This window comes from Antedon bifida, chromosome 6 (assembly GCF_963402885.1).
Source record: "Antedon bifida chromosome 6, ecAntBifi1.1, whole genome shotgun sequence".
NCBI classification, from domain to species: Eukaryota; Metazoa; Echinodermata; class Crinoidea; order Comatulida; family Antedonidae; genus Antedon; species Antedon bifida.
Genome location: NC_136231.1, coordinates 24,109,926 through 24,118,808, shown reverse-complemented (window position 1 = coordinate 24,118,808; position 8,883 = coordinate 24,109,926). Strand labels below are relative to the sequence as shown.

The 8,883-nt window shown below is 31.9% G+C and overlaps 1 protein-coding gene across 2 annotated transcripts; it reads left to right on the top strand.

Annotated features, from left to right (window-relative positions):
• Window positions 1–1,057: 1,057 nt before the first annotated feature.
• LOC144844563 (uncharacterized) lies at window positions 1,058–8,193 on the top strand. 2 transcript variants are annotated; one of them, XM_078701532.1, is made up of 5 exons: window positions 1,058–1,186; window positions 2,419–2,516; window positions 3,079–3,435; window positions 5,120–5,386; window positions 5,653–8,193. In XM_078701532.1, exons 1-5 carry the CDS (start codon window positions 1,098–1,100, stop codon window positions 6,291–6,293), a joined length of 1,452 nt encoding a protein of 483 aa, XP_078557658.1. In that variant the 5' UTR covers window positions 1,058–1,097; the 3' UTR covers window positions 6,294–8,193. The 2 variants fall into 2 exon arrangements, with proteins under 2 accessions (XP_078557658.1, XP_078557657.1); XM_078701531.1 differs by having other exon boundaries at window positions 5,650–8,193.
• The last annotated feature ends 690 nt before the right edge of the window (window positions 8,194–8,883 follow it).

Sequence of the window (8,883 nt, the reverse complement as noted above, 5' to 3'; positions counted from 1 at the left end):
TTGCAGTACACTGAAAAATACGATTATTATAATAATAATAAATTATATTTTACGACAATGACATTAATTTTAAACTAAATAGGATGTGTTAGAGTTTCATTGTTGTTTCTCCAAAATATTTCAAGTTGTTTTTTTTAATGTCATTTCCTTCCTTTCCTCATATCCTCACTCCACAAAAAAAAACTAAAACAACACATACAAAAAAAAAACAATTCAAGAATTTAATAAGGAATCGATAGGTTTGTTTGACGACCACTTGTTAATGGTGGAAATGGATAACGAAGCATTCAAAGTAAGTAATATACCTTGCAAGAATTTTTCCAAATACATTGCAGTAACTAATCAATCCAATGTTTAGTCTGAGGGCAAACTGCTAAAATAAGCGGTAAAATACAAAGCTGTGTTAATAAGCGCACACCGTTTACTTTTTAGTCGCGTGCAAACGCGACTCTACAGCTCACTGTCGGTTGGTTGGTCGGTCGGTCGGTTGGTCGGTAAACACTAACTAAAATGTGTGCACGCGACTGCAGCCATGTATATGGCCTTGCTGAAATTGCTTTTAATCTTCGATGCAATAGCGAAGTTTGTCCTACTGCAATTTTTGTTATGTAGACTCATTAAACTAATAATAAATTATATATTATAATTATTACATAATGATATTATATTTAGCCTATGTTCCATAAAAGACAACTTCAAAAATAATTTCCTTATTTAATATATTTCATATTTTCATGCACATTATGATATATCGAAAGACAATTACTGTACTGTAATAACATTAAAACTAACCAATATGGGTCAGCAAAGTAGTATAAGGGAGAGAGTAAAAAACAATTCTATAAACAATTATGTGAAAATAGCGATTCATAAACTTCTATGAAACTGCATTTCCCAAAAATGATCTTAAACCCGGAAGTACAAATACGAATATATTATTTCAAAGATTTGAGTTCGTGGTAAATAATAATTTCCGTGTTATTCCATACATTCATCGACCCTGAAAGCAACACCACTACAAAACATATCTCAAAGCTTTGAGTTTGTGGTAGTAATTTCCGTGTTGTTTCATACACCTATCGAACGGGAAAGCTACTATGCACAAGGTTATACAATGGCTGAAATGTGTTTCAGTAGTAATATGCATGTTAAAATGGAATATGACAGAGGCTGAACCATGTCCTAAGTAAGTAAAGTATTCATTGTTCCTTACATAAGTATGATAATACCTAACTATCGATTTGTTTTATATCGCATACAGTGATGTATTCAAATAGAACGGCGGAATTTACTATGTTATTTTTCACCAGTGGTAGATCTATCAGTAAGCATATGTGTATTCATTATATTGTATGTTGTATTCACAGCACGGATGGTATAAAAACAAGCGATGAATATTATATTTGTTATTCTAGTGTTATTCCACCCAATACATACGCTCTTACTCTCCTACATAATCTGATTTATTCTAAATGCTAGTCGTATTATAATATTTTTAAACATTTTTATCTACGCCCTCTATGGGCCCAGTTTTTAGTCGCGTGGACGCGACTCAATAGTTCACTATGTCGGTCGGTCGGTCTGTCGGTCTGTCTGTCTGTCGGTCCGGTATCACTATGCGTTTTATCGCTTTTCTGTACTTTTTAAACTGTTTTGATGTACAGAAAAGTTTTAAAGTACATTACTTTTTGAAAGTTCATTTTTTCCGAGAGCACGCGACTTATGGCTGTTGGCCTTGTTTTTTATTTACCCGGTAATTTGGTGACCTACCATACCACCAAAGTTAGCTATAATTGGCCCATGACTCATAAATGTCAATAGTCAACCATCATTATTTGATAATTTCTGTGACTTTTTAAATTTTAATTAAAATAAGCCTATAATAGATAATAGCCGATATTTAAAAAACCTTAGGCCTACTAAAATTCCAATATTACTATACTACCTGTATGTATTAATAATATATGTATGTAAGTAACTCTCATATTTGAAGATTTAATGAAATATTATTAGTAAAAATAAAAAACGGAAGCCACATAAACAAAACCCACCTAAGCACAAATGCATATAAAATAGTGTTGGGACATGATTCAATGGAGGAAATACGTTTCTTTGACACTTTTTAATTGTGCTACATTATAAATCTTTTATTTTCAATTATTAATTATCGTTGTTGTTTATGCATGTGTAACTCTGATAATTAAATAAAGTCAAATATTGAATTAGTGCATAATGCTGTATAGAGAATAGAAAAGCCAAATAAGAACATATTGACGCCCATCCAGTCAACAACGAGGCGGACCTCGTCAATGTTTCGTTACACGGCGCCGTCTTCCGTTTAGTGAAACGGAACAGGAAACAGTAGCTTTATTTTGTCTGTTTATTATTATTATTATCTGTTATACTTTTGTGTTATAGTGGTTTTGATTGTTCAGGTGTGGATAATTGCTACCTAATATACCCTGAAAATGGAGGATGGAAATACAAAAAGCCAGGCGGAACGACGGTTGATACAGGTTAAACAATTGTTGTCACCAGTATTTGGATTACAGTTCTTTTGTGTATATAAAATTAATATCATAATTATTATTTTAACAATATTGTTCCATCATTGATCTTAATAATTAGTAAAAACAGTAAGGAACGTATAACACATAATACTCTTTGTAATTATTAAATAATTAGTAGTACATTAAATGTATTATCAGTTTAGTATTAATGTTATTCTAATATCAAAATAGTGTTTAATAGGCCTATATTATTTATAATAAAATCATGATGATTGAGACAGCGTTATTAGTAAAAATATTAATTGGTATAATTTAATAATAGACAAATGTTAAAAACAGCAATGACCTAGTAAATAGCGATGTGATCAGACATTATCGAATTATTTGATACCATAATAAATATAAACATTATTTAAATATCTAAATTTAAAAAAAAATCATAAAGTATTTAATATTACATAGTGTTTGAACTAGTCATGTAGGCCTAAGTAATACATTCTACTGGTGATATTAAATACGTCTTTTTTTATATTCTCTATGTCATCGTAAGTACAATTATTCTTTACAGTCGGACCCGTATACAGCAACGCCAACTGCTATAAATTTATAAGACAAAGATTCGTCAATAAACAAAGATGTGATGATGTCCAACGTGAATGTGAAATGGTTGGCGGGAACATCACTGTCATAAATAGCGATGAGGAATACGATCAATTAACAAATAAAGTTTTAGATGTTCTTAGTGCCCGGTCTCTTAGTACATTTAATGTCCATGTAGAATCAGAACTACCCCACAAAAATCTCAACAAAGGATGCGCAATAATCAATGTGTATGATGGAGCTTTTTATCCGAATACCGTAAAGAGTGAAAACATGAACTGTTCAGCAACTGATTTAGTAAACACCATTATCTGTGAATCTACTGGTGAGTAGGCCTATAAACTAACATTTTAATACACTGAGTACACTAAATAAAATTATCCTTTGTACAACCCGCCCGTGTGTAGTCTATTCGAAGCAATGACGACGCCTAAACAATCCGATTACAACAAACCTGCCACTATGAGTGTATACTCATTAAACTCTATAAAACAACAATATATAAGAATTTACGATTACATTTTGATTGTCTGTGGTAAAAATTGATTGCAGACAATCAAATGTAATTATGAGTTCCGTAAAGTACCTTTATAAAAATGAAAATCACATTGTAAAATGTGCTTTTTTATTTATTCATTCAATGCCAATGGTAGGCCTAATGTTTAGTAAAAAGAAAGAGTAAAACAAGTCAAAAATCTATCATGCATTAAATTATTATTTAAAATATTGTTGACGTATAGCAAATCAAATACGCCTGCAGAAAATCAGTATTTATAATAAAGTAATACATTTTGAAATTCAAGCCCTCTCAAATACATTACATCTCAATAGCAAAGGTGCAAAATGGCAACAGGACAATGATAGCACAGTGTCCACTATGTAATGAAGGATCCGAAGATCTAATTCACTTCTTTTTTATATGTAAATGTCTGAATGCTATCAGAGCCAGTTTAGTTTAGTAGTAGAGTTTATTAATCTTGAAAGTGCCTTGGTATCATAACGATTTGTTTAATTATTGGTCTCTCTTTATTTCTGATGATTCACATTTAAAATTAACTCTTGGTAAATCTGACTACTTTATTAATGACCCAAAGATTAATCTTCTGTATGATATATGTGATAAGTTTTGTAAAAGGTATATACAAAAGGCAAGTATTTACTGTAAAGTTTGTTGTATTTTTCTTATTTATTTTGATTGTATTGTTTTATTTATATTGTACTTTTGATAATGGTTTTTGTAATTTGTATATTTATGATGCACTACCGTTTCTTTTGTGTCGCTGTTGCAAAAGCATCAATCCAAACAAAGTTATTATTATTATTATAATTAAAAAAAAACAACAATAATGAATAATTGTTGATTCTCTGCATCTACTTTTGGCCATTAAGTTTTTTTTTTGTGTTTCTTGTTCTGAAACCACTTTGGGCGGTTGTCCAATGGAAATGTATATATACTTGATATAATACTTTGATCTTTGGTTTATAAATTATTTTTTACATATGGAAACTAGTAGGCCTAATTGAAATGCATCGCATAGAACCTGTGATATAATTCCTGTTTTGTTTGATTTACCTTTATTAATATCATTAGACCATAATTTTATTCAACTGCTATTCTTAAAGGTGTATTGTCCCCCTGAAAAATATATATATTTTTTTAATGTCACATAATAGTTATCCACTTTGACCAGAAATTGGATCTGAAAAAAAAATATATTTAGGGCCTACCTGAAAAACTGTAATTAGGCCTAAAGCAAAAAATGGTCAGATTGGCTACCATCCAATGAATTTAACCATTTATTATGTTATTTCATAAGTGAAAACATTTTTTAAATTTTTTTAAAAAAGTGATTAACTTTATTAAAATTACAAAATAACCTATTCAAAGTCTGATTTAGATAATCTTCATTTTTCATGTTTTGGGGGACAATAGGCCTACATCTTTAATACATTTGCAATTAAATTTCAAGCTCATCTGAGATAATATAATATATTTAAAATTTCTACAGATATATCTCCTGAAATATGCCCACTACCGGCAACAGCAATGACCCCCGTGTCAGAATTACTGGAAACTTCACCAGTAACGTCGACAGGCGGCTATACTGATTCATCAACGAATAACATAATACCTCAACCAAATGTATCTGAACCGTCAAGTACTAATTTAGTGGTTGCTATTTGTGTGCCGTTAGTTGTGGTTATAATCTCGACTGTATTCATTGCTTTCTTTCTCATTCGACGGAAAAAGAAAAAACGACAGATGGTAGATAAAGGTGCGTAAAGTTTTATACACAGGGTAACATTTTGTTAGTAATGTTAGAAAGACATAACTTTCTCTTCTAGAATGGTTATGTTTTTATTTTTCATTTTAGGCTTTGTCTACTTATACTTAGTTTTGTAACACTATTCTACCGATAAATATCCTGGAATAAATATGTCCCTTCTTTGCCATCGCCAGAACCCCAGATAAACAGCAAACGTGCTTTTTATTTGTTTTTCAATCGTATGTTTTATTTATGTTTGTTGTTTATTTCAGCAGGTTTTTCATATGGTGATGGAGTACTTATCCCCACACACTCAGACGAGATAACGTCACCACCAGAAACATCAATGCACGCTGCTCCTTACAAAGATACAGAACATAACCAATATGACATGGAAGCAGCCACGTCCTCACCAGCAAACTCAAACAATGTGGCACTGGCTCTCTATGCCGTACCAAATAAAAAGAAACGCAAGGATCAAGATTCTAGCGAAGCCTACGATTCGGACATGCCACCGGATACAGAAACAGATCTTAATGCTGACGTAACGTATGCAAATACAGACGAACTGCAGACTGGTGGTGAGCTGTATAATTGCATAAATGCTGCCGAAATGGACTCGGGCAAGGAAAAGCATAATAACGAGAACAAAACATATGAAAACACAACAACAGAAGCTTATTACGCTAATTCTACCAACATGCAGTCGACAACAGGTACAAACACTGACGAACCCGATGGTGACATTTACAGTGCGGCCAATGAAGAAGCTCAGAATAATGACTTCGGCAATGAATATGGAAAGCTGGACATAGATACGTCACCACAAAATGACGGCATGTACTCTTACGTGGACACATCGATAAATACGTCACCAGAAGATTCTACTTATGATCGGCTTCAACGTAATAAATAATAAACTTGTAACAGTAGTAGTAACATGTTCAAATATTTTACTTCAAAAGAAGATATTTTATAAATTACCTGCTTGATTTATCTATGAAATTGATAATTTTCATCAAATTTAAAAATACAGTATATAATAATTAAGATGAATCCAAATCATGAAAACAATAATGTTATTTTGATATGTAAATACACAACATAATTAAATCAAAAGTTATAGTAGCAAGAGCATAGACTGATACGAGTATGGTTTGGTGCATATCTTAGGGAGGTGGAACCATGTTGCTCCATGGTGGAACTAAGTTTAGGAAATGTCCGGGGCTGGAAGCAGAATGAACAAATGAAACTGTACTTGATGACAGAAAATTGTACCGTACACTTAGAAGAAGAAAATATCAAACGCGACTCTATAGCTCACTATGTCGGTCGGTCGGTCGGTCGGTCGGTAAACACTAACTCAAATTTGCGCGCGCGACTGGGCCAGCCAATGTATATGGCCTTGTTACTTTCAGAATTAAAAATAGTAACTAATCTATTTTTTGTACTGGCCAATACAAATTTAAAACCTCGGAACCAACCATAAACCTGTACTTACAAATTGTACTTTTAGATCAATAGCGAAACATTGGGGTTCGTCTAAACGCACACAGCTAAGTAAGTAAACAGTGCTACGTTTCCTTAATACAAAAGAATAATAATTTTTAAAAAATGGTACAGATGTAACATTGCAAATAAGTAGAGGACTAATTGGCTAATATTGTTTGACGGAATTTAATTTGCACAACAGGTGTTGTCGTACCTTCTTCTTAAACTGCAAAAGGGGTAACTTTTTGTTGCTTGTCAGAAGCGGCACCCGTGCACCATTGCATACACCACCTACAACCACCCCCTCCTTCCCATCCCACGCCCTAATATTAGAAGTAGACAATGAAACATTCCTACATTACTCAAAGCACACTAAAATGGAAATTTTAATTGAAAAGCTTTCTATTGCCTACATAACGTTTTTTCTGGAAATCGCGTTTCCGTATTATCAGTAAATATAGAGGAAGATCATAGCTATTGCACTTTAACCCGTCGTTAACATTTGTATACAACAGTTCTGATTAGCTTTTATTTGTATGTTGTCTAGGTGTGGCGACTAAACATCATTTTGCTACGCTATATTACATGGATGATGATACTGAGAGTATAATGTTTCTAATACTTGGAGTTTTACTTTTGTATTATTATGTCGAATTGTCTGTATCTTTATATGGTTTTTTTTTATGCTATAAAAGATGTATGTATATTATGTATTTCTATGGTGTTAAATGCTGAAATAAAAGATTATTGATTGATATTGATTATACTGGTAGGCCTAACCTAGTCATGGAGAATTAGTTTAAACAAACTACTGTCAGTGTCCATTCTATAAATAGTTGTAGGGAATATCCCTATGTTGTTGGTGGTCTTCCAACGATCTTAGTGATCTAATACAACTTATTCGAAGTGAATGTAGGCTATAATATGTAAACACGAAATGCACCATTGAAATAATAAATCAAAATTCATTATTATTTAATAACATGAATTAATTTACATTTATCTAACTTGCATAAACTAACATTTAAAAGCTGAATAATTATGATTACACTTTTTAAGATTTGATAGCATTTTATTGCAATACATAAGCCTACTGTATAAATACAAACTGGTACAAAAGAAATGGAGGGAAATGTGTTCTTTAGAAACAGAAACAGAAACTCGCTAAATCACTTTTTACCATGTTTATTATGAGGAGTTAAAACTAATTTCAATTCATTTTGTTGAGTAATACAATATTCTTTGACAAATCCATTATGTATTTTTCTCTTACCTCATAATTTGAAGGTTGTTTTTATTTCTATTTGGAAATTAATAACAATAAAATTAATAATGTATTACAAGTGTGTATAAGAATGTATTTTTAGTTAATGACGCGTACCTCTTTTAGTCTGATGTTTGGCATATGTGATTTGTAGGCTACTATATTTAAACATTCGCACGTAATGGGACTCGAACCTATGACCTCCAGATCATAAAAAGTATGCAACCAATCTTTTCAATATTTGAATTATTACTAAAAAGCATGGTTCAGTAAGTAAACTGCATAAAATCATGCATGGCGATTATAAGAATATACCATATTTTTTATTTTTAGTCGCGTGCAACAGATCACTGTCGGTCGGTTGGTCGGTAAACACTAACTCAAATTTGAGCACGCGACTGCAGCCATGTATATGGCCTTGTTTTTACTAAAAGTAACGGCACAAGATCCATTGACCTTTATTAGATAGGATCTCTTTGTGCGGAAACTGGAAATAATTTCCTTTGGAAATAATTAATATTGCATTTAACACGGAACAATGTCTGTAAAACAACTTTTCTATTCATAAATGTATCCGTGTAATTTAATATCATAAAAAGGACATACTAATACAATCTTAAGATTTCACTTTTGTAATATAATTAAGCAGTAACTTCCGTGTCGTTCCATACATGAAAAACAAGAGCGCGAAGCAGTAGACCTAAATATGCACAGGTTTATACAATGGCCGAAATGTGTCCCAGTAATAATA

Bases quoted from the DNA above. Each gene is read 5' to 3' on its own strand.
- LOC144844563 (XM_078701531.1), top strand. From the start codon at position 1,098: ATGCACAAGGTTATACAATGGCTGAAATGTGTTTCAGTAGTAATATGC. The intron at 3,436-5,119 runs GTGAGTAGGCCT...AAATTTCTACAG, and splicing joins CATTATCTGTGAATCTACTG to ATATATCTCCTGAAATATGC. The intron at 5,387-5,649 runs GTGCGTAAAGTT...TGTTTATTTCAG, and splicing joins ACGACAGATGGTAGATAAAG to CAGGTTTTTCATATGGTGAT.